General features: G+C 44.6%; 1 protein-coding gene across 1 annotated transcript; it reads right to left on the reverse strand.

Moving 5' to 3' along the window:
- Positions 1-13,617: 13,617 nt before the first annotated feature.
- MSGN1 (mesogenin 1) lies at positions 13,618-14,187 on the reverse strand (the record flags this gene model as incomplete). Its single annotated transcript, XM_081254090.1, has 1 exon — positions 13,618-14,187. The coding sequence occupies one exon, from the start codon at positions 14,185-14,187 to the stop codon at positions 13,618-13,620; it is 570 nt and encodes a 189-aa protein (XP_081110216.1).
- Positions 14,188-26,071: the final 11,884 nt, after the last annotated feature.

The following is a 26,071-nucleotide window of genomic DNA, read 5'->3' on the forward strand; positions in this document are numbered from 1 at the left end:
GGATTGCCTATTTTGCAAGTAGAGCTCAGAAAGGCCTCCTGTTTCCCACAAATCCCTGGTACTTCCTGGCTTCCTCGGTATCAACACAGCCCTGATTTGCCATCTGTAGAGTATTTCACTAAATCCTAGACCTCTAGCCATGGCATAATTGGCAGATTTCACATGTGGGTGGATATATGTGTATAAACAGTTGCCTATTACCAATAAGGAACAGCCCACACTTCAGAAAGGAGCTATGTGTCTTATAGAAACCACAAAATATCATGGAGAGCGCTAAAAACTGAGTTTAACTTCACCTCTGCTGTCCACTAGCTGTGTGACCTTGAAGGGTTGTTGTTCACTAGCTGTGTGACCTTGAAGGGTACTTAACCTTGTAATCCTCAGTTTCCCCAGAAGTTGCAGACAGATGATGTCCTGTGTTTTGCAGAGGGAGATGCATGGATGAAATACTTGTCAGGGGTCCAGCAGAGCCCCTGCCACATCATAGTAACTTATTCCTTAACAGCCATAATTGGGCACCTACAGTATACCAGATACTTCCTGGAGGCTGAGGGAGATGGGGTCAATGAGACTACAAAAATTTCTATTTTTATTAAAAAAAAAAAAAAAGACTGAGAGTACAGGCCTTGGGTCAAGTGCCTGAGTTTGAATTCTGGCTCCATCTCTCCTTAGCTGTGTAATTTAGGCAAGATTTTTCTCATCTATAAAGTGGGGGCTGGTAGATTGACACCTGAAGCTGAATAGGGAGAAGGGGGTAAGAAGGTGTCTGGGGCTCTGTTCAGACCAATTTGTCTCAGGAAGAAAAATAGATGAGGCCCTGGCTGCCCAGTGTGGCTACAGCATCCTCTCGGACCACTGGGAGAGTGTGGGCATCTCTCCTCAACCACCACACTTGTGTACAGGTGTGACCCAAGCCCTCTAGGGGCACATTTAGCCTTGGAAGTGGCTATAGGCTTGGAGTTTGGGATCTTCCCCGAGTTACTAATATATTAGCAGTCTCACCCTTGGCTTCCCCAAGCCCTCTCCTGGGGAAAGGACATCAGCTGAGTCAGACACAAGCACCACTCAGGGCTGGAGTTGGACCCCTACCCAAGGAGGCCATGACCTTTGAGGTAAATGTTGAGATTTGATGGTTCCATGTTAATTTTTTTTATCATCTTATGATGATTCAGTCATTAATGGAAGCTTGTTTCTTCCCAATCAGATTTGCTACATTATCTACATTTGAAAGAATTTATGGGTAGCAGTTTATCCAGAGCCTTTCATCGAACCACTAGAAAGAAAGCTACAGAGCTAGATACATAATACTGGGACATCACCTAGGCTCAGATCAGCTCTAGCACCTAAACTAAATGGTAAGTTTTCTTCATATACACATATAGTCTAGACTCTGAATCCTCTTGTATGAATATTTTTGTTTGGTGTCAGAACTGACTGCATAACCTACTAGCTCTTATTTGCCCACATTCCCTTGAGGCCAACTAGACAACAACCATGAAGACTTTAGAACCTGTGTACAGGGTGGGATTGAGGACAAAATCACCACAAAAGAGAAAATGATATTTTAACCCCCCTCCTTCATTACTCTGAAACCACTTTGGAAATCTCTTCCACATATAATCTGTACTCACCTAGGAGGTAAGTCGTTCCAGAATCACTGCTTCACTAAAGTTACTTTCGAAAGACAGTCAAACCCTTGCTTATATGAAAGGTTTGTCTATTATTTATCCCTTCTCTTCTGAACAATTAATAGGTAAGATATTTTTATACTTTTATAATGTAAAGCTCCATGCTTGACACACTAGCTATATCACTCTATAAGTGAGAAAAAAAAAAAAAAACTCTTAAACAAGGGATTCACAACCGAAGAAATCTATGGATGAAAGCTGATTATTAAGCATACCATATTGTTCCATCTGTCTCATTTTTTGCCTAATTTCTCTCCTCACTAATTTTGCTTTGGGTGGTCAGTTTGGAGCAGTAAAGAATGCTTTAGTTTGGGCTTCCCTGGTGGCGCAGTGGTTGAGAGTCCACCTGCCGATGCAGAGGACACGGGTTCGTGCCCTGGTCCGGGAGGATCCCACATGCCGCGGAGCGGCTGGGCCTGTGAGCCATGGCCGCTGAGCCTGCGCGTCCGGAGCCTGTGCTCCGCAACGGGAGAGGCCGCAACAGTGAGAGGCCCGTGCACCGCGATGAAGAGCCCCCGCTCGCCGCAACTAGAGAAAGCCCTCACACAGAAACGAAGACCCAACACAGCCAATAAATAAATAAATAAATAAATAAATATTAAGGAAAAAAAAAGTGTAGTAGTTGTCTAGACAAGGAGGAAAGCTAACTGTACTTTGCATTTTCAGTTCCTCCATACTGTCTGAACTTTTTATTTTGCTATGAAATGAATTGAAACATTTTAAGTAATATTATGATTTCAAGACTGAATTAAAGGCAACAGCTTCTTTCTGTAGTTTAGTTTGAGTCTCTGCCTCCAGGCTGGATCATTTAGAGCCAGCCCAGTCTCTGCCATCATGAGGTCACCTACCCCCTGCTGGCCCCACTGGGGGCAAGAAATTCACCTACTGCCAACTCTCCTCTGCTGAGCTTGCTGATTTAACTTTTTGAGAAAAATGTCAGAATATTCACCAGAGCTCCTGAACTTAAGGGGAAGGAAATTAGCATTTGCTTCATCCATCACTGTGCATGTCACTGTCCCATTTAATCTCTCGCTCCTGGCCATGAAGTAAGCTTTGTTCCCCCATTTTGCAGATAAGACAATTATCTGGAGTTTATGAACCTTGTGACTTTGGAGGCATTGCTAAGGAACTCCAAAACAGAGCGCTTTTTACTAAACCACCGGGCTTCTCAGTTTCCCGGACCACGAAACAAAGCTGTTCCTCTGCTTTGGTACCAAGTCTGTTCAGAGCCTGGCTGAGAGGAAGGGACGTGGCCTTCGTTCCCCCTCCCGCCCCCAGGCTCACGCTTGAGCACTGCTGAGGGTCGCACCTGCGCTGCTTTTCCCTCTCCTCCTGGTCCAGGACCAGGTCTGCAGGATCGCCTACTCGCCCGGAAATAAAGCTTTCTGAATGGATTGCTTGTTTTTTAGCCAAGGGGCCTCCCTGACAGCGGAACAGTCGGCCAACGCCCCTCGAAGGGAGCCTGGCGGGTGCTGAGCCGGGCTGCGGGGACAGGGCTCGCTGTCCCCTCGCCGCCCAATTCAGATACCCGAGGGCAGCTGGATCTAGAAGCAGCGACTGGGTGCCTGGTGGGTAGGGAAACTGACCTCAGCATTTCAGGAAAAAAGCCTCGGTTCACAGGATGGACGGGGAATTCCAAAAGTGGGGGAAATGGGATCTGCCTCGGGTTCCTGCTTCCGCAAAGACGCGCTGCCCTACGGCTACAGGTCCTCGGCGTTGTTGGACGTACTCCGGGCTCCGGAATGGAAACTGCTGTTCCTTCCTGGTATTTAAAATACACACACACCAAACAAACAGAAAACAAGGCCCTGGCGTTTCTCCGGCACCTCTTGTTCCTTTTAACTAGAGCCCTTTGTGACGGAGCCCCTGGTCCCTCCGGCCCCCCAGGGGCCCACTTTGGCGCCTCCAGCCTTGTCAACAGCGTGAAAAGCCCGCTCTGGGAGCCCCTCGGAGGCTCGCCCGCTGCGGTGATTAAGGGCGGGGGCAAGGGGACACCGGAGCAGGACGGACTGAAAGGACCTCTTTTGCAAGAACCAGAGACCCTGAGAAGTGACTGGAGCGTTTTACTTGGATTTGCATGCTTTTTTAAACCGCTGGGTCACCCGTTAAACAAGAAAACGGAAAGATCAAACTAGGGGGGCGTTTGCATTTCCTTAACTCGCTGTAAATGGAGAAATACATCTGCCCCTCCCCCATGCCTGAAGTTTATCATTTAAGAATTAATCACAGATAGTGCAACGCTCAGAAGCCTCCTGAGTAATCATTCCTCCTGTGTGATCATCATTCTTTAGTTTCTACGTTCAGGGTCTTTATCTGAATTAGGGTAGTGCTGCTGGAGGGGCTTGGGGAAGCTCTGGAACCAATTAGCCCTTTACTGCAAAGACTTGCTTCTTCTCTCTGAGCCTCGTTTTCGTCTGTGAAATGGCGATGGTGGCATTGACCTCACAGACCTGCTGCGAGTGTGTTCGGATGTGGAAGCACTGGGCAAGCACTCTGTTTTGATAGTTATGCACCGAAGCGAACATTCAGGAACAACAGAATGCTCACGGGTGGATCAGAATTTGGAAATGTCTTTTGCACTGGCTTGTCCAGAGCTTTCCAAAGCAGGGCCCACCTTTCCCTTCTCACCGCTTCTCCTGGTCCCTCAATTCACCCTCCTCTCCAGTTCCACTGGGATGCTCTCCCTTCTGTGTCCTTCCCAGCCCTCCAGCCTCAGCTCTCCTTCTGTAACCCCTCAACCCTTCCTTTCTGCACTTCCAATCCCCAGAGATTGCCCCTCCAGACTCACTCTCTGAGCCACAGTCCTCCCAACCAATCATTGAATCTTATTCCTCCACCACTAGAGTGTAAGCTGGCAAAGGCCCCAAGTTTGTTACAAAACTCCCATACTTTTCTCACATTCCAGTCTATGAGAGAGACAGAAAGAATGATCACGCTCCATATCATGTGGGAGGAGAGTAGAAAAGGTATCACAGTTTAAAATATGCCCTGATCTCTGTACATCCTATAAAGTTGCTTGAATCTGCAAATGCAAATCTTCAAATGAGAGGCCTGTCTCTCTCCCAAAAACCAAACACAGGCTAAGAAACATGCCATCAGCTCATCAACTCTTGTTCGGTGAATAAATTCATCTTCACATAGTCTTACAGAACAAAGGTGTTTGCTGAGTCCAACCCCTTAGTTTAGCATCCAGGCCCTTTGTAACCTGTATCCAAACTCACTCTCTACTCTCTGTCTCAGCCCAGGTGCCCTCATACCGTGCCTCTCACTGATTCCTGCCTTTGGACCTTTGCTTTTGCTGTTCTTTCTCTCTCGAACTGCCCTTGTGCCCTATCAAGATCCCACTTCTCCATCTAGGTTCAAGTTCAGTGCCAGCTTACCTACAAAGCCAGGTACCCCATCTAACAGAACCCCTCTTTCTTTCCCTTATTCCCACTGATTTTAGGCACCCTTTAAAAATGTCTATCCCTTTATTTTTTGCCTGTATATGCTTATTTAGGTACAGGCCTATCTCCCCCAACTCCACTTAAACTTCTTGAGAACAAAGACTACATTTTGTCTTCACAAGGTTATTATGAGGATTAAATGAGATCATGTAGGTTAAGAAAGAGCGCAGGGGCTTCCCTGGTGGCGCAGTGGTTGAGAATCTGCCTGCTAATGCAGGGGACACGGGTTCGAGCCCTGGTCTGGGAGGATCCCATATGCCACGGAGCAACAAGGCCCATGAGCCACAGCTACTGAGCCTGCGTGTCTGGAGCCTGTGCTCCGCAACAAGAGAGGCCGCGATAGTGAGAGGCCCGCGCACCGCGATGAAGAGTGGCCCCGCTTGCCACAACTAGAGAAAGCCCACGCACAGAAACGAAGACCCAACACAGCAAAAATAAATTAATTAATAAATGTTCCTACATCCCACGTTCCATAGTTCAGGACCAACTAAAGTTGTTGTTAGCATCTTGTATGGATTTTGTGTCTAGTTTCTGCCCTCAGAGAACAGGTATCATCAATATACTAGGATTGTGGGGGGAAAAAAAAAAAGAAAGAGCACAACGTGACTTGTGTTAAATTTGTGTCATCTTGATCACCCTTCACCCACTTGTTGCTCCAAGGCCTAGTACTCAGCTAGCTTCACATATGCTTGATAATCTATACTGCATGAATGATTAAAAAATGAAAGGGGCCCTTAAATGCAAGCCAATGCTGCATGGAGGTCTATGCTCACAAGCAGCATAGGATGAACACTGCCTGACTGTACCTAGTGATGAAAGAAGATTCTGGCTTTATCTGCTTCATTTCTCCCCTTTCCCTCCCTAGGAGAGCTCTCGAGCTGGACAGGTGTGATCAGAACAGAAGGAGGGGCCGATGGTGGGGAGAGCGGGAGCGGGGAAGGACAAAAGTGGGGAGGAAATTTTTTTGAAAAACTAAAATATGAGTGAGATACAGGAAAAGCAGAAGTGGAAAGATGATTTTAAGAAATATCACTAAAGACTGGATTTCTTCGTGGTTATGTAAAAAAGTACAACATAAGAAGTAAAACAAGAAAAACTTGAGGATTTAGTAACTGAGCCAGTGGATCACATCGTCAGTTGCTCATTACAAGTGTGTGATGTTCTATGCCAGGTGTGTTGATCGGGACACGGATAAGTAACCACCTGAGTTAGGCTGTGGGTGAGAGAGGCTTCTCTCATGTTGAGAGTCAGTTTCCCCACAGCTGGAAGGAGGTTCAAGCCCTCAGCCTCCTGGTCCTGCTGTCCTGTCCATCTCCCTTCCCTGCCCGCCAAACTCACCCTGTGAGCTTCAACCAAACAAGCCAGCTTCTGATCCCCAAACCCCAGCGCTTTCTCAGACCTCTGTGCTTTTGCACATGCTGTTTCCTCTGTTCAGGATGCCCTTGGCTCCCTAGAGGACAACTTCAAGAGCCTCCTCCTGTGTGACGCCTTCCCTGAGTCCCGCCAGGGGCATCGGGTCCTTTCATCTCTTTACTTGTCTTTCTCCCTCGCTGGGCTGCGCGCATCTCCGCTCTGCATCTGCGCCGCCGCCGAAGGGCTGCCGCTGAAATCTGACTCCGGTCTGCTTCCCTAGCCCTCATATCTGGTCTCGCATCTCCCACCATTATTGCATGTCTCCCCTCTGTTTCAGTGCCGGGGTATTCAGCTCACTGCCTGACTCTCAGCTGCCCCAGAATATATTAGGCTTTTGATGTGTGTTAGAATCCTGGAACTTAAATTACTTAAATGTCACCTGCTTTCTCTGCTAGGAAGTAATTAGATGTGCAGTAAAAACAGGGATGGGAATCTCTTGGGGATGCAAATTCTCTAGTTATGAAGGGGAATAAAATTCTGTTCAAGGGTTTAGGCTTTCATCACCCTTCCTTACATGCAGATACAGATTGTTTTGTGTGCACACTGATAAGATTCAAAAATTCAGAAAAGGTTCCATGGAAAACCCACCTTGAAAAAATGTACCACAGAGCACATTTTGTTGTTCTGTTGTTATGAGGATCCCCTTAGGGGCAGGCTTTAAGGCACAACTAGATTTCCTTTGGAGACAGAAGACTTTAGCCAGAAAGTACCAGACCAGGAGTTTAAAAACTTGGATTCTGGTACCAGAGCTGTCATTTATTCATAGTTATGATATTTTGTCATTATGAGCCTTAATAGCCTCATCTGTAAACTGGACATAACAATCCTTGTTCAACTTCATATACAATTAGGTTAAATAGGAATTAAACAATTAAATAGGATAATGTATGTAAAATGCTTTGAAATCACTAAACCAATATAAAGACACACCTGGTGTAATAGTAAGGGCTTGGTGTGGAACGTGCTGGCGTTTGATTCCTGGGTCTGCTGCTGATATGCTGTGTGAACTTGGATAAGTTTTCACTTCTCTGTGCCTCAGTTTTCTCATATATAAAATGGGGAAAACTTTAGTCCTTATTTCATAGGGTAGTAAAGTAGTTATTTCTTACTTCATAAGGGGTTAAAATAGTTACTTCATGCAAAGTACTTAGAACAGTGCCTTACCCAGAGTAAACACACAATAAGTATTCATTGTTGTGCCATTATTATTAATATTATGATTGCCATTTTTTGTTTTGTCATTTTGCACCCAAAAGAAACTGAAGGGAATGATGCGTAAACTGTACTCCCTGGAAACAAGCACTTCTGAAATCTGATCTGTGATCCCTTTGGAGGCATACAAATGCCCCAAGTTTGTTACAAAACTCCCATACTTTTCTCACATTCCAGTCTATGAGAGAGAAAGAAAGAATGATCACGCTCCATATCATGTGGGAGGAGAGTAGAAAAGGTATCACAGTTTAAATATGCCCTGACCTCTGTACATCCTATAAAGTTGCTTGAACATGCAAATGCAAACCTTCTCCAAATGAGAGCATAGACTAGTGGGAGAGGCTTGAATGCGGAGACTTTGCTGTGTCTTATTTTGTTCCTGGCTGCATTTCCGGCACCTGGAGCTTAGTATTGTCAAAACAATGAGTCAAGCAGCCCTGGGTGGAATCCTGAGCCCTGCACCAATTATGTGACCTTGGGCAAGGTGACTTGGCTTCTCTGAGCCTGTTTCTTTATTTGCAAAATGGGCTAATATTAGTGATCTCCTATTGTTGGCTATTAAGAGTAAAAGAGAAAAAGTATATTGAGTCTTTGCCCCTGAGACTGACACCTCAGATGATGAATCTACAACTACCGTTGGCCGGGCTGGGAATAATAGCCTGTGCGGTGCCTTCTAAAAACTCTCCTCCCTCCTGCACAGCCCTGACCTCCAGCCCTGCTGGGCTCCCCACTTAACTTAATGAAGAGAAGTAGAAGTCAATAGAGTTTATATGAGAAAGAACTTAATGGGAGACTCTGCTAAGGGAAGGAGAGTCAATAGCCCCAACCCCAAGAGACAAACAAATAAGTGTGCTTTCTCCCCAGCCTTCTCAGAAGTTTTTTGCTTTCTTCCTCTTCAGGGTTGGGACTTTCTGGAACCAAAATAATAAGAGCAAGTCCATCCAGCGCTGCTCTAAGTGGCACTGCTTAGTCTTCAGTATTTCATTGCAAGGTAGAGGTTATCTTGGCTTCCCAGCAGGAGGACAAGAGGTATTTGCCAAGCTCTTGTTGCCGTCAGGCCAGCTTGGACTGCGCCCACAGGGGTCAAGGCCCAGGTCCAGTCTCCTTCCTGCAGCCTGGAGCCTGTATGGGAATCAAACAACGCCTCAGAAGAGTCACATAACATACTAAGCTACTGTAATGGGAGCTCAGAGCAGCAGCACCAAAACTCACTTGCATGTGCATCTTCTTTGGCTGTTGTTTTTTTTTTAAGATGTCGTCATACAGAGTGAAGTAAGTCAGAAAGAGAAAGACAAATACCGTATGCTAACACATATATATGGAATTAAAACAAAAATGTCATGAAGAACCTAGGGGTAAAACAGGAATAAAGACACAGACCTACTTGAGAATGGACTTGAGGATATGGGGAGGGGGAAGGGTGAGCTGTGACGAAGCAAGAGAGAGGCATGGACATATATACACTACCAAACGTAAGGTAGATAGATAGTGGGAAGCAGCCGCATAGCACAGGGAGATCAGCTCGGTGCTTTGTGACCGCCTGGAGGGGTGGGATAGGGAGAGTGGGAGGGAGGGAGACGCAAGAGGGAAGGGCTGTGGGAACAGATGTATATGTATGACTGATTCACTTTGTTATAAAGCAGAAACTAATAAAAAAAAAAAAAAGACGTCTTAAAGTAAGGGTAATTCTGTCGACCTGTCAGTTTGCTGAGGCTCTCTCCCACCCCAGCTCTGACCTCTCTCCCAATTAGCTGATGCGGCCGAAACTACAAGAAGAACAAAGAAACCTCAGCCTGGTGTGAATTGTGGAACATTTTATTGAACACAAATGAACAGAAGAAGTCAGGTTTCTCTGTGGATTAAGAAGGACTCTAGGCGCCAGCAAGGAGGTGAAAGGAATTTTGGAGGAAATGTTTGGGGCACAGGCAGAGAAGTTCAAAGGGAAATAGTTTAGAGGACAAGATGAAGAGCCCTTTCAGACATGCTTCAGACAGTAAAAGAAATGAGGGCCCCAGAGATGGCGAGGCAGAGACAAAGCTGAGAAGGCTGGCGGTGAGCATTTGCCGAGAAAGCTCTCTGTCTGCTCAGCCCAGGGCACAGAGAGTCGCCTGGAGGAAACGGCAGCGCGATTCTACAGGAGGGGCACAAGATTTGGAGTCAGAGCTGAACTCACTCGCTGCTCACTAGCCAGCCACGTGCCCGCAGCTAATCATGTGGCTTTACACCATTTAGCGGTCCTAAACCTTCGTTTCCTCATCCTCAAAATGGGACTGATAACGTCTACCTCCAGGGGCGGTTAGGAGGATTACATGAAATTATGAGTGTGAAAACTCTGACCACAACACAGTGGAGGCACACAAATTGTGGTTCCCTATCCAAGCACCAGAACTAACTTAATCTTGAGCTACGCTTGAGCCAACTGCTTTTAACTGCTTTCTAGAGGAATTAGGGACCCGGTCCAGCTAGCTAGCCTCCCCACTCGGGAGGCGACTTCACTGGCGATTACTGTGGAGTTGAATGCTGATGTGCAGCTGCCTCTCCTGGTGACAGCCTGCCGGGGCTGCAGGTGGTGACTGTAAGACCAGGCCCTGGGCCAGAGGCCCACTCCCAGGAAGCTGTCACCCTCTCCAGGCTTTCCAAATGCCTCCCCTCTGGGGAGGACCTTAGGGGTCCTGAGGGCAAGCCCACATAGTAGTTGAGTTGGTGGCTTTCCAGAATCTTTTGAAACTAAAGATAGGACCTCCTAACCCATCCACAGTATTTTGTCCCCAGGGCAACCAAAATTACTCAAGCGATTGATAAACCATGCTTAAAGCTTGAGCTTGAAAAAATCAAAAGCCAAGCACATTTGGGTTCCACTCTCTTTAAAATGGCAAGGAAAATACCAGTTAGTCTAGACGCTGATGAAAGGCTGAACACTTCCTTTCCCATATTATTATCCTCTCTAAGTCTCTTCCCCCGACACATGAAACATCACACACACACACACACAAAGGAACAAATACACGTACATCTGCACACACATACATGCTCACATGAACACCTGTACATGCACAGGGTGGAATCCCTTGAAGAAAATCTTGATATTATTCAACATTTTCTAGTTTCTCCTCTAAGGCATCAACAAGAAATACATCAGAAATAGATGAAGATCTGTATACATAGGATGACATTTTAGCAGCTGTTCCCCACTGTCACCCACCACCCCTAATGAAAAGTTATACTAATTTTGCAGTTATAAAAAGATTAATCAGAAATACAGTTAGATTCCTTCTTTGCACTATGGACAAAAATAAATTGCAGGTATATTAAAGATCCATTTATAAATATTAAAATATTTGAAAAATCAAAATATTTGGATAGCCTTGGAACTGGGAGAAGTTAAGCAAAGGGAAGAAACACATAAGCCATTAAAAAAAGAGGAGAGATTTGATCATATACAAATGAAAAGCTTCAAAGAACAAAAGATATCAGAATCAAAATCATAAATATAAGATACCATACACAAAGAGGATAACAAAATGAGGGACTGGAAGGAAAATTTTCAATACATCCAGTGTGCAAAGAAATCTCCCAAATTCTTAACAAGAAGATAAATAACCCAATAGAAAAATGGCAAAGAACATACACTGGCGAGTTATAGAAGAACCAAAATGAATAGTCACAAAAAAATTTTAAAAGGTGAGCCATCACAAATTGTACATAGGGAAATTAAAATTAACACAAGAACAGCATAACCCTTTTTTATCCATTGAAAATTTCAGAAGATTGATAATATCCAGGGACAACGTGGACCAGCTGTTTCTGTCCCATAATGTTGGGGAAGTGTAAGTAACTACAAACTTTTCTACACCTAACTGTATTTATTTAAATTTAAAATGTGCAAGCACACAACTCTGATCCAGGAATCCCATTTCTGGAAAATTTTCAGGCTAATGATAATATCAGTGAATAGAGCTAGTTGTCCGTGATGTTTGTTAACAGCAGTTTTTGGTAATAGAAAACTGAAAAAACCTAAATTTCATTCAAAAGGTGATTAATTAAACAAATTGTGTTTAGCATAGCATACCTGTGCTATGGAACATTGTTTGAACCTCTACTTTCCACTATATTTTTCACGTGTGACTTAGGGCAAGTCTGTGCTTCAATTCCCTCATCTATAAAATCAAAGAAATAATGGTATTTACAATACGGATTTATTTGTGTTAAACTGGAAGGACTTTTACTATATATTGCTAAGTAAAAAAAATCAATTTGCAGAATTCAAGGTATTCTTAAAAAATGTATATACACCTATATTTATTTGTATACATTTGTATCAGCAAAGAAAGTGTAGAAGTTATATATTAAATTGTGAACACATCTACTGCCTTTTTAATTTGTTACTAAAAACAAGAAAAATAACCAGTAGAAAAAATGACAGGAGACAATTCATCAAAAAAAGAAAGAAAGAAAGAAAAAAAGCAGCTGGTTAATAACAATTGGGAGAGAAATTCAGCCCTAAAAAAGCCTACTAGGGCTTCCATGGTGGCGCAGTGGTTGAGAGTCCGCCTGCCGACGCAGGGGACACGGGTTCGTGCCCCGGTCCAGGAAGATCCCACATGCCGCGCAGCAGCTGGGCCCGTGAGCCATGGCCGCTGAGCCTGCGCGTCCGGAGCCTGTGCTCCGCAACGGGAGAGGCCACAACAGTGAGAGGCCCGCGTACCGCAAAAAAAAAAAAAAAAGCCTACTAGTTTTTGAGAAACTCCTTAATTCCAAGCCTCCATTTCAATGACATGTGCCATCAAATCAGCCAAGCTGAGGGTGCTACAGTCACCACCCTAAGATGAGGTACTGGGAAGAGGGTGGGGGTGTTTGTGTGGGCGTGCATGTGAGGTGATTTGGGGTGTGTAGGAGGAGATATGGATAAAGAAATAATCCCTTTGGGGGGGTTAGATATAGACTTGAGTTCTAATCCTGACCCTTTCACTTATCTCTAGACTCATACTAGTCGCCTATTCTTTTTGGGCCAAACTCTTCATTTGAGAAATGAGTAAGTGAAGGGATTCAGTGAGGTCATATTCACACCAGGCCTGGCTCAGGGAGCGCCCACCCTCCCAGCTCTATTCAAGCCCCGGCTGTGATGCTGAGTCTTCCCCCTTTTCCTCCTTTGGCTCCAAGAGCCCTATAAAGCCTCCTTTTCTTTCCCTTAAGAGAGAAGGGGCTGGTCTTTAAACTCTCCACTCTGTCTTAATGTAGTCTGTCTGCCTGTGAGTTTCTATTTACCATGACACTAATTTCTTCTGCATTTAAGTGATTTTGTTCCCTGCGAAAGCAAAGGCCTGATTTCAGTCACACACACACATGCACACAAACAAAATAAAACAGGAGCACTGTAGCCCTTTACTTGACACTAATCTTTCTAAATAAGAATCCAGGTGTCACCCTGGATCCCGTACAAAATACAGGTTTAGTTAGCAACAGAAAGAAAGCTACCCTCCCCCAAAAAAAATGGCAGGAGAAGACTAATTGTAATAATTTTACACGATTGAAAAAATACATTTGAAATCATTGACCCTTTAAAACACCTTGAATAGACAGAAAAGGGCAAAGCCAATTGTCTCTTTGCAAAGGGCAAGTCTCTTGAGAAATGGTGGGAAAACTGGAAGCAAAAGTACCTGCTGCCTGGCAGTTAAGTGTTCTGGTGGTCCTGACTAGTCCAGTGGGAATTCCCTTAGAACTTTTCAGACAACAAGGTCACCACGCTCACTGTATAAAGGTACAGGTGCTGTCGTGCCGTGAGGTGGTCCAGGTCTTTAAAGCTCCTCTGCCCGCGTCCAGGGGGCTGGGTGGTAAGTCCCTGAGTCCCTGGGCAGAGCTCAAGTGCTCTGGGGCCCGCTGTTGAGAAGGTCTGTAAGTTCTCCGATGTACTTGATGGTGTACTTCAACGTCTGGATCTTGGTGAGCGGCTGGCCCCTTTGGCTGTAGACGGGTGGCAGGTAATTCCGGAGGGTGTGCAGGGCATCAGCCAAGGTCCTCATCCGGAGCTTCTCCCTCTCGCTGGCCTTCCGTCTCCGCTGAACGGACATCCTGACTTTGGTGCCCTTCTGGGTTTTGGGGCCACCAGCGCCCTGCAGATAGGCAGGCTGGAAAGCTAACATATCATAGCCCACCTCCACCAGGCCGCCAGTCCCAAGGCCGCTGCAGTCATCGCCGCCCCCATGGTTGGCACCTCCATGCCCACAGGACAGCCCAGCCACAGCCGGACAAGGAGAAGAAGAATAGGACTCCAGCGATGGGGCCGGAGAGAGGCTCTGGGTGGGAGAGGCCTGGGTCAGCTCAAAGGGCCCTGCCCTGTCTTTCCAATCCCAGGAGGATAGCAGGCCAGGGCTGTCGGAGGAGTCCAAGCCATCTTCGAGGCTGAGGAAGGTCTCACGCAGGGTGTCCATGCCTGCGACACAACTGCAGAGAGAACGACTCCCTGGCAAGTGAGAAGGAAAGTTCTGCTGCCCGGCCAGGGCAGAGGTCTCTTTTATGATGGTCGGGGAGAAGTGATGAAGTGGGAAAGAGGGCCGGGTAGGGGGAGTTCAAAGGAGAAACCAAGGACCAAGATGGAAAATGAACTCTTCAGGTGTCACTTTCTCCTCATTGATAATTAGCATCTTCCAGCTAAAATGTCTTTAAACAGAAAGGCCTCTGAGAGAAGAAAGAAGGAATTATCTTGTTGTAACTAAACCAATTAAAGCTGCATAACTAGACTTAGCATCGTCCTGTGGAACTCATTAATGAGGGAGCGAAGAAAAACAAACCTAGGGCAATCTGCAGCAAGGAAGTGGTGGCGAGGGGCCTGGTGGAGAGGAGGACAGTGCCCCAGAGGGGCCACGACCGCTTAGATATTTCGGAGCAAAGGGGGTGCAGTGTTGGAGAAGCGGTGTGCTCTAGGGACAAGGTAACCCCCTGAGCTTGGATTCTTCATTTGTCAAACGCAGACAACAGCTCTTATTTCATGCGGCTCTTGGGAGGAGGGAACACAGGCACACCTTGGAAGCCCGTTTCCTCCTTTCTTTCCTCTTTAGCAAATTTCCTTGGGTTTTGCAGAGTGCAGACAAGCCCCCAGCATTCCTACACTGAGAATGACAAAAGCCAGCAGCTCCAGTAAACCCAGAGCCATAATGAGCAGGAAATATCCTTTGAGAAGCTTAAAGCCCTAGCTTTAACTGAGCAGTTCGGGATTTCCCCCCAGCAAACAGACACCGGGAAGCAGAAAGCTCCTTTAGGGCAGGGAGTTAGGAAAGTACCTGGCATTTAGCCTTCTGAAGGTCTTTGTAATATCCAGCTGCAGAGTCACACCTTGTTTTTTGAAATGTATAGAGGAAGTGTGAAATTAACCAGGGAGCCCGTTTTCCCCACCATAGCTCCAAATGCCGCTGAATGTGTTAAGTTGGATGGTCCTGCTAGTTTGCTTCACTTCCTAATGCTCTGAGAGATAGACCCTGTGCTTTGGAAAGGGGGTCTCAGATTCCCCATTTGTTCCACAAATGCAACTTATTCTCTGTGCAACTAATTCTACAAATTAGTATGAACATCAGAATCACAGTGAGTTACATTTCATATTAATGTGTCCTTTAACATGGTTATTAAAGTCCCTCTGCAGTTATCGAAAAGAAATGTCAATGGTATAATTAGAACATTTGTGGTTTTTTTTAATTAGCTTGGCTCAGGGGGGCGAAAAGCTCAAGCAGGTAATCTGTGGAAGAATGCTCTTAATTTTGCCATTTACTAAAAGACCCTAAGCCATATCTTGAAGAATAATAACGTTAATGAAACATAATAAATGTAATAAATGACTTCTCCTTCCCCTTCTCCTCTTTCTCTCCCTTCAACTCTTATTGGAAAGCCTAGAATCTGTTGATTCTATTCAAGGAATTTTATATATTGTTATAACTAAACTTTATCTAAAAAAAGAACAAAACACACTTTACACATAAAAATACTGAGGCTCTAAGAGGTTAAGAGAATCAGTAAAGATTTCCCTGGTAGGAAGTGGCAGTGCCACTAGGAAGTGGTTGACCCAAGATCTCTCTTAAGACCCCAAAGCCCACCTTTAAAAAAAAAAACCCTTTGGTTTCGGTAGAGGCAGGTGACGTGACTGCGACTTGGAGAGAAGGATACTCTCAGTGGACCTCAGGTGGATGTGGTGGTCCCCGTCACCGTGGGCTTTCAGGCCTTATATTCTAAACCACGTAAGACCATTTCTGCTTCCAGACGCCATCATATTTTTCCCTCTCTAAAGCTTCTTTCTAAAATTGCTGATTTCTTAAACTTCTATTTTCAGAAATTTCATTTTCTAAATGAGACAATATCTGTCAAATCCTTGGTATAAATAGACACTTAATAAATGTAGGTTTTGTTCTCGTTGTTACTGTATGTGCAAGGTCAAATTAACCGGTACCAGAACGACTTACTGGGTTCTGACTCCTCTCTCCCCTGACCCTGGTCACCCAGAAAACCTGCTCTTACAACAAGGAAAACTGCCTGGTTTCCATGTTTGTCAATGTAGACTCTCACTCTGGTAAGAAACAAACCAGAACCAGACTTGCATTTACCCTGCAATGAAGCATTTCTACCCTCAGAGGAAAATGGAGGCATAGGACAGCCTAACACTGTTAGCATGCGAAGGCCTGTAGCTGAGCACATGCTAGTTGGTGCTTTTTTATCGCATTGAGGACCAGGCCACAGAAAGTGGACGAGACTAAACTGGACCCAGTAAAGCCTCGTTGACAGTGTGGTGTAGCGGGAAGATGTTCACCCTCCTTTAGAGCAAATGACTCACCCCCTCAGGGCCTGAGAATTTTAATTTGTAAAAGGAGGATAATAACATCCGTTCTACTTTGCAAAGAACACCTGTAAAATGAGGAGTGTAGACCAGAGGATCATTAAACCCCCTTCCAGCTTTAAGATATGATGAAACACATTACTGTGTGAACATGGTACTTGATCAAAAGTAACCCATGATCACACCCATGAAGGGACTTCTGAGTCCACTGAGTCCATCCTTTTATTTGCATTCTGGAGATGACAAGGACTTGCTCAGTGTCACACCAAAAGGCTGTGGCAAAGATGGGAATAGAAAAGCCAAAGTTGCCTGACTCCCAGATCTGTCATTTTTCTTCCCTTGAAGCTAATACAGATTAAGTGATAAATAAGCTTTCGTATCAGTCAGAATGCATAGTTCCCACAGTACTGAGTTATTGGAATAAATATTTTAATATGAACTTAAATGTCATTCATTCAAAAAATATTATTAGCTATTGTTGACTATGATTATAACCCATTAAAAAGAAGTCTCCCCAAGGCATAGTCCTAAGAGGACTTTAAAATATCCTGGTCCTCTTTTCCGAAGTGTAACATACAGGTACAGATTGTCTCAGCTTTCAAATCCCAGGTTGTTACAGTAAACTTTTCACTGTAGTTATACCCATAGAAAAGGACCCAGGATTTGCTACACAGATTAATGAGTGGTTTGGTGTCTAATTTTCAGAATGACAAGCTTCTAAGGGAATGAAATGACAGTCATGGCCCCAATAACAGTCATGACAGAGGCATGGACAACTGGGCATATCACATTAGCCACAGGTGATTGTAAACTTTGTATCTGAGGGCCAGGTAGAGCCACTTCCAGGAAACTGACAATAGTACTCAAAGAATCAACTGGAAACAGGAGGCAATAGGCTGCTTCAATGCTTGAGTCTGAAACTACCAGTGGTCCCATAGCACCACTAGCCCATAAGGCATCTCGGCACCAAGTTAGGAAAATGCAGAGCTTGGACCTATTTCAGCCCCACGGACCTCTGGCCAAGCACCTCTTTGCAAGGCTCAACCTCGCAAATGGTGTCCCTGGGAGCCCTCTGTGGTGTGTCTCCTTTGCAATATTAGCATTTTTTAGTACTTTAGTGGCTGTTCAGACATTGGTGGACAGATGGAATGTGGTACTATTACAAGAATGCAGCCATTGGAGTCAGACTAACCTTAACATTGGCTCCTGAGTCACTGTGACCTTGGACGTGTTAATGCATCTCTCTTAGCTTCAGCATTTGTCTGTAGAATTGAAATACTAATACTGACCCCATAGAGACCGCACCTTCACCATGTCTACACGTGGTATGCTGTATGTATGCCAAAAAGCTTAGAACTGCGCTCAGTCAATTCTTGATTGCTTGAGTCAAGAGAAGAGCCACAATACATGTATCACAAACGCACCTCTCCCATTTTCTTTGACCTCAAGTCACCTCTGCTTAGAAATCAAAATTCCCTCCTTCAGGGCTTCCCTGGTGGCTCAGTGGTTGCGAGTCTGCCTGCCGATGCAGCGGACGCGGGTTCGGGCCCCAGTCCGGGAAGATCCCACATGCCGCGGAGCGGCTGGGCCCGTGAGTCATGGCTGCTGAGCATGTGCGTCCGGAGCCTGTGCTCTGCAACGGGAGAGGCCACAACAGTGAGAGGCCAGCGTACCGCAAAAAAAAAAAAAATCCCTCCTTCAAATGCAACCTGATAGATAGATGATAGATAGATAGATAGATAGATAGATAGATAGATAATTTTAGATGAAACCAATTTAGACAGAGTTCTTTACCAAAGATCAATGGTTACCCTGGGTGGATGGTCAGAGTCAATCAGCCTCCAGTGCTGATGGAGGATGCATTACCTAATAAAGGGATGCATTATCTATAGATAATTTAGAAACAGTGATAAAGCTGACTGAAAGTTGGTCTGTGTTTTATTACTGCTATGTAGTGTCAATTCCAAACAATGACAATAATAAAATGATTACTCTGTGCTGGGGTTGCCCACTTCCACCACCACCCCATCCTTGGTACCACTGCCAAAGAGAACTTTAAATTTAGCCCAGCAGTTTGGAACTGCGACCCAGGGCACCTGGGTTCTGACCCTACTCTACTGTGGAACACTGAGTGACTCATTCATTTATGGACCTTGCCTTCCTTGTGTGAAAATTTGGACCATTCTATATACCTTGCTGCTAGAAAGTTAAGAAGACTGAAAACTAAAGCTTCCCTTTGGAAAATGTAAAGGGCTATAGGAATATGTTATGCTATTTCCAAGATTAAGAAAAATAACTACTTTACCTATAAAATCAATATTGCCATGCTCTGTAACAGCAGATAAAGCAGCACAGACAATGACACTTTAAAGCCTATCTCCTGAGAGAGAGAGAGATCTCCTGTCACCAGACCTTGGAGAAGCAGCAAGGCAGAGGATCTGTTTCCCTTGTGACTTCCTGGATCCCTGTACACATGAGGCAGTCTGTGTGGGCCATTTGCTCAAGGCAGAGGGAAGGCTCAAATGGATTGCAACCTCCTAGGAAGCTGCAGAAAAGCCTTCAATAAATAAGAATCTGGTCAGTAACCAAAACAAATCTAAGCCTGGAGTCTAGTTAAAATGAGAGTTACTCTGTTGAATTCCTGTTGTGTGCAGAGAATGAGATTCATCTATTTAATTTGCTTTTTAATTTTTGGCCACTCCACGAGGCTTGCGGAACTCCAGTTCCCCAACCAAGGATCAAACACGTGCCCTTGGCATTGAAAGTGTGGAGTCTTAGCTTCCAGACCACCAGGGAATTCCCTACACTCATCTGTTTTAGATTCACTAGTTCATCTTAATTTTCATAGCAATTCTGTAGGGTAGAGGTTATAAACCACCCTCTAAAGATGAAGAAACCCAGGCTCAGAAAGAGACCCAGCAAACACAGCAAGAAGATAGAAAAGGCAGGATGCAACCTAAGAGCACAAAGGCACCTTCCGTCGCACACACTGCCTCCCAGAAGAAGTCATCCATGTAATGTAGTCACGGGGAGCATCTACAAGATGCAAGGCTTGGCTCACATCCCATCTCCTCAGTTCTTAGAAATTCTCCCTTCTCTGGTGGACAGACAGTACAAAGCTTTGACCCCATTCATTCACTACTAATACTTAGTGCCTGGTGTTCGAGTTATCTAGTCACATAAGTCTAACTTACTTTTCCAAAGACATCACCGTTCCTTGAAGGTATGGATGATTATTTTGCCAGGTCTTAGCATGGCACAAGGAGCTGAGAAGGAATCATGGATTAGCCTGTGGGTTTTAATTTGCTACATGCTGCATACCAAGTACTGCGCTGGGTGCAGAGGACAGAAAGTTAAATTAAAAACCTTTTTTTCTTTGTGTTGCTGAGAGTATTGAGGGTGGAGATAAAGAAGTAAAAATACTTATAAACCCACGTGTAAGTGCTATGATAAATTGAATCATAGGGCACCACCTGCACAACCCTATGTGGCAGCCCTGGGAGCCCTCTGTGTCCCCATTGCAATATTAGCACTTGTAGTACTTCAGTGGCTGTCCAAACACTGGTGGATGTGGCTAGAAAGTGATATCAGTGTCAAGAGGAGAGCCATTGGAGGCAGACTAAACCTGGGTCCAATCTTAGAAATAGTTGCACACAGATGAGGCCACGATAAAAGAATCTGGAGGGCTTTCTGTAAGGTATGACGTCTGCAGCCTTGCTTTTTAAGTAACATTCCTGTGGGTTCTTAAAAGGCTGTTCCTTTAAAAGGAGAGCTCTTTTAACAAGGTGAAAGTTTGGAGGAGAGCATTCTAGCCATTGCTTGATGGTTAGACCTAGCATGAATTGTGCAAGAAACTACCAGTCATTCCATGGTCCCAGGGGGTCAGTTGGAGCTGGAGAGGAGAGCCTTGCTCATAATGATAAGGCACTTGGAGTTTATCTTGTAGAGGACAGGAGCTTCTAGTCATCATGATGAGATTTAAGCAGAGGCCGGATTTGGCCAGCAGAACCCTGGAGCCATCACTCCAGCTGCTTGTGGAGGACGTGTTTGAGTGGAACATGCCTGGAGGCCAAGGCTGCACCAGGTCTCATTCTAGGTGCTTAACAGAGGTTAACTCACATTAATCCTCGAAGCAACCCTATGAAGTATGTGCCATGATCATCACCAATCCTCTCTGACTAATATTAGAAATTGAGGCACAATTTGCAGCAACACAGATGGAGCTCGAGATTATCACACTAAAGCGAAGTAAGTCAGAAAGACAAATACCATATGATATCACTTATATGTGGAATCTAAAATATGACACAAATGAACATATCTACGAAACAGAAATATTCACAGATATAGAGAACAGACTTCTGGTTGCCAAGGAGGAGGGGAGGAGGGGAGAGAAGGGTTGGGAGTTTGGGATCAGCAGATGCAAACTATTATCTATAGGATGGATAAACAACAAGGTCCTACTGTATAGCCCAAGGAACTATATTCAATATCCTGTGATAAACCATAATGGAAAAGAATATGAAAAAGAATACCTATATGTATAACTGAATCACTTTGCTGTACAGCAGAAATTAACACAACATTGTAAATCAACTATACTTCAATAACATTTTTTTCAAAAAAGAAATTGAGGCACAGAGGGGTTAAGTAATTTGTCCAGGACCCCACACCTAATGACTGGTAGCCCTAAGATTCAACCCTAAGCAGACTGCCTCGGGTCCAGACTTTTAACCACTGGCCAAAACACCTGAGAAGAATTAGAGGCATCAGCATGATGGTCCCTGTAGTGCCCTTGAAGCCAGAACTCAAGCTTGAACTTCAACTCTGTCAATAACGAGAAGCCTGAAAGATTGGTGCCATTCAATCATGTAGACAGTACATACAGGGCGCCTGAGATTGGCGCTGTAGGGGCTAAAAACACGAAGTAGGTTTAGACTTGCTGTCCTTACTCCTAAATTAGATGTTAACATTAAGATAGGCACTCCTCTCTGCCATGTTAGTGAACAGGCATAATTCTTACAGTCTAAAAGGAGTATCATGCATGCGTGCATGTGTGTGTGTGTGAAGCACTCCCTTTCTTGGCCATACACAGTTATCCCAGTGATGAAACAATAATAATAACCGTATTTAGTGCTAAGTGCTTTGTATGGTTTATTCCATTTAAATCTTACAAAAAATCCTTTAAAGAAAAAACTGGGGCTTGGAGAAGTTGAAAAAGTTGCCCAAAGTCACAAGATTAACCCGTGGAGGAGACACAGTCAAGACCCAGGCAGTCTGACTCTGGAGCACCAAGCTCCAGGGAGTGATTTTATATCTTGAGGGAAGAGGTAGGTGAGGGAGGGTTTTGGAAGTCCCCTTGGAGCCTGTTGTAAGGTTTGCCACTGTTTTCCAACTTTGCGTTTGCAGTTCCAAAATAAAGGCCTCTGTCACCCCATACCACTTTCTACTTAGACCTAGGCCACAAAATTATCTTTATCAAGCAGGTAAGGGTGATAGTTAGACATATTTTCCTATAATTACAATTTTTAGAAAGAATTCTTTTTGTATAGATAAAACACTTTTATGTATATACGTCAATCACAGCAGTAATAACACCTTTTTTCTAAAGCTAGTTTTTTTTTTAAAGATGCTTTTCTTTTGTAAGTCACCAATGTCTTTTTTATTTTTATCTGTTTATTTAAATTTATTTATTTTATTTATTTATTTTTGGCTGTGTTGGGTCTTCATTGCTGTGCGTGGGCTTCTCTAGTTGCGGCGGGCGGGGGCTACTCTTAGTTGCGGTGCGCGGCCTTCTCATTGCGGTGGCTTCTCTTGTTGTGGAGCATGGGCTCTAGGCACGCAGATTCAGTAGTTGTGGCTCGCGGGCTTAGTTGCTCTGCGGCATGTGGGATCTTCCCGGACCAGGGCTCGAACTCGTGTCCCCTGCATTGGCAGGTGGATTCTTAACCACTGAGCCACCAAGGAAGTCCAATAACACCTTTTTTGAAGACTTACAACACTTACTCTGTTCTAGGTGCTAAAAATGAGGGCTTTGCCTACACTCTCACGTAATCCTCGATACAACCCAGTAAAGTAGGCATCATCCTCAGTTTACAAGAGCAGATGCAAAGCTCAAATGCTCAGGAAATCGCCCAAGGTTCACAGGACACAGCGACCCCTTTGGAGGCCCAGCCTTACCCAACACATGTGCAGCAGATACCCCCAGAGCCACAGCCCAGTCACGCGGCCACTTCCAGCCCTCACTGCCTCTAGCCTTGTGCTTGGCACGCCGACACTCAGTGGGCCCTGGTTTCAAAAGCTGTCTTTGGCCTTTGGGGTCTACACACTCCCCCGACATTTGTATAATCCGCAGTCCCTTATCCTAGCCACGGCCCCACAGAACCCCACTGTCCATGCTAGCTCCTGGCCTTCCCGCTGGCAAGACACACAGACGGTGCTTGAACACAGTTGGGACTAAGTTAAAAACCTGGACCGTTTGCCCTGTCTCACAACCTCAGCACCCAGCTCACACTTGGATAATAGATACTTCTCATGGGGCAGAGGGTGTGTGTGTGTGTGTGTGTGTGTTTGTGTCTGGGTGTGTGTTTAAAGAAAACACTTAAGTGCAATGTGATATCTTCCTATGCCCTTGAGCTGGTAAAGAGAAATAAAAGTAGCAGTTTCCTAGTTGGTGACCAACACAGCCTCTTGCGCTGTGAAGCCTGTGAGGGTTCTAGCGAAGCCAGTGATGGTTCTTCCCAGCATCGCTTTCACGTCACTGGCATCACTCTCTCTACAAACTAGGAAAATAATAAAAGTTTTTGGCTCTCATGATTTGAGTTTGAGGCTCATTGGAAAGCCAAAGAGTAATCTTTTTTTCGTCCTCTTAAAAATAAATTGCGAAGCATTGTGCAACGTGCACACAGATGACTTTCACCAGCTGAGTATTGAAACTAGGACAAAGTAGCAGAAAAAAAAAATAGGAATGAAATCATATGGCTGACTTCGTAGGAGAGATGAGAGACAGACGATAAATATGCTAAACTGTAGAAATCCTTTAGGGCAGAAAGAGAAAACCCTTGAGGACTTCTCAAGCAGTCCCTGAGGAGGATTTCCTGACCTGAAACTATGTTTATCTCCATCCCCTTGGCTAAGTGATGTCATGAGGTAGAGCAGCACCCTTGCTCCCAAACTCGTCTGAGACTTCTTTCTCCTCAAGCGCTTGCATGACCTGAGCTCAAGATCCTCACTCATCAACCCACTCCACAGCCAAGTGCTGGGTGAATTTTCTTGGCCGAATGAATGTAGATGGAGGCCAAGGCAGTGTGGCTTTCTCTAAAAAAAAGCCTAAAAAAGGCTATTCCCAAATAGCCATGTCCCTGTGGGGTCCCTACAGTTTCTTTTTTTTTTTTTTAAATAAATTTATTTATTTATTTACTTTATTTTTGGCTGCGTTGGGTCTTCGTTACTGTGCACAGGCTTTCTCTAGTTGCGGCGAGCGGGGGCTACTCTTCGTTGCGGTGCGCGAGCTTCTCATTGCGGTGGCTTCTCTTGTTGAGGAGCACGGGCTCTAGGCACACGGGATTCAGTAGTTGTGGCACGCGGGCTCAGTAGTTGTGGCTTGCGGGCTCTAGAGCACAGAGCTCAGTAGTTGTGGCGCAGGGGCTTAGTTGCTCCACAGCATGTGGGATCTTCCCTGACCAGGGATCGAACCCCTGTCCCCTGCATTGGCAGGCAGATTCTGAACCACTGGGCCACCAGGGAAGCCCCGTCCCTATGGTTTCTAATCAGAATATGAGCCACCTTCTCTTTTGAATATATGACTAAATGTGTTCATTTGGGAAGAATATCCAGTCACCATGTCTGCACAAAATGGGCAGTTCGGTGGAAGACAGGAAGGTAGCAGAGAGGGGCATGTGATGTGTGGGGCGGAGGAACATCAGAGCAGGGGAAGAGGGTAATAAATAGGGGAAGTGAAGCGAATTCTCCCTTGAGAGGAGCGGGGCAGAATGTGTGGGTTTTTCCTATCACAAGGGAATATGAGCAGTTCTTCTTGTTTCAAAATCTCATGTCAATATTTAGTCCACAAATAGCCTGGGGTTTTCCACACAAGGAAGGAGAGGCAGCTTTGAGAGCTTCACCACTGATTCTTCAGCAGCAGCCTAGCAAGATCCAAAAAAAAAAAAAAAAAAAAAAAACTCATGTGTTACATTTACACCTATTCCCCCCTTTTAAGTTGGATTCTTTATTACCACTGGTATTTGGGGTGGCATTTTAATACCCATGTCAAAAAAGTTGAAAGCAATTTGCACTGAGGCTGTTCTCTAAAGATTTCCCTCCGTTTTTATCAGCCTGAACAGCAGAAAAGTGCCAAGTTTCTTCTTTAGTCATTGCCAATACCAATAACTAAGCTGCTGAAACTCCTGGTATTAAATGAATACTCAATGTTTTTAGCAAGATATCTGTGTAACGAGTCTGCTCATTTTCAGAAACTCTGGCCCCTCCTTTGGACCATTTTCAATTCAGACTTCCATATTTGCAACTTAATTGACACCTAAAAGACAGAAACAAGGCAAAGAACAAACTTGGGAAAATATTTCCAACAAATATGAGTCAAAAGGATATTGCTATGAAGCAAGAAAAACACAGGCTTGCCTTTGGGGAGATGAACAAAGGCATAAATAAACAGCTCACAAAAGAAGAAGTACCCAGCGGCTAACAAATGCGGAAGAAAATGTTCACCTCACTGGTAATCAAAGACATGCAAATGCAGCAACAAGGCGAGGCCATTTTTCACCTCCCAAATGGGCAAAGTTGGCAAGAGGGTGAGGAAACGGTCCCTCCCACACACCGCTTGTGGGAGGGTAAACTGGTTAGAGTTTTTTAATATTTTAAAGTCTCCAGAATGCATTTGAGATTTAAAAGTCTCTTTGACACGTGAACTTTATTCTATAGAACTAAACCAAGCTGCAGTCAAATATTTATGAGTAAGAATGTTCATCATAGTATTATGAGAGTAAAGAATTAGAAACAACCTCAACATCTAATAACAAAACAGTGATTACATAAATTATGTCCTCTCTATAGGATGGCATACTATATAGTGGATAAATACCATATTTATGAAGAACATGTAATATGGGAACTATAATTTAATATTAGAATTGTAAAGCAAGATATATGAAATTAATACTTTGATACAATTACTTTTTTTTTGTATAGAAGAAGACTAAGTGTTTGAGTGGTTATTTCTGGTAATAGGAATTGAGGGTACGTTTTCTTCATTCATCTTTCTTCTTGAGGGGTAGTCTAGTGTCATGGTTAGAAAGTGTAGACTCTGAAGCTAGGCTTCCTAGGTCTAAACTTGGACTTGTCTACTTTTGTAACTATATGATCCTAAGCAGGTAACTTAATCTCTCTGCATCTCAGTTTCTCTATTTGTAGTATGGGAATCATAACAGCACCTACTTCACAGGATTGCTGTGAAGATTAATACATGTAAAGAAATTTCAATT

The sequence above is a fragment of the Mesoplodon bidens genome (genome assembly GCF_964165515.1).
Source record: "Mesoplodon bidens genome assembly, chromosome: 14".
NCBI classification, from domain to species: domain Eukaryota; kingdom Metazoa; phylum Chordata; class Mammalia; order Artiodactyla; family Ziphiidae; genus Mesoplodon; species Mesoplodon bidens.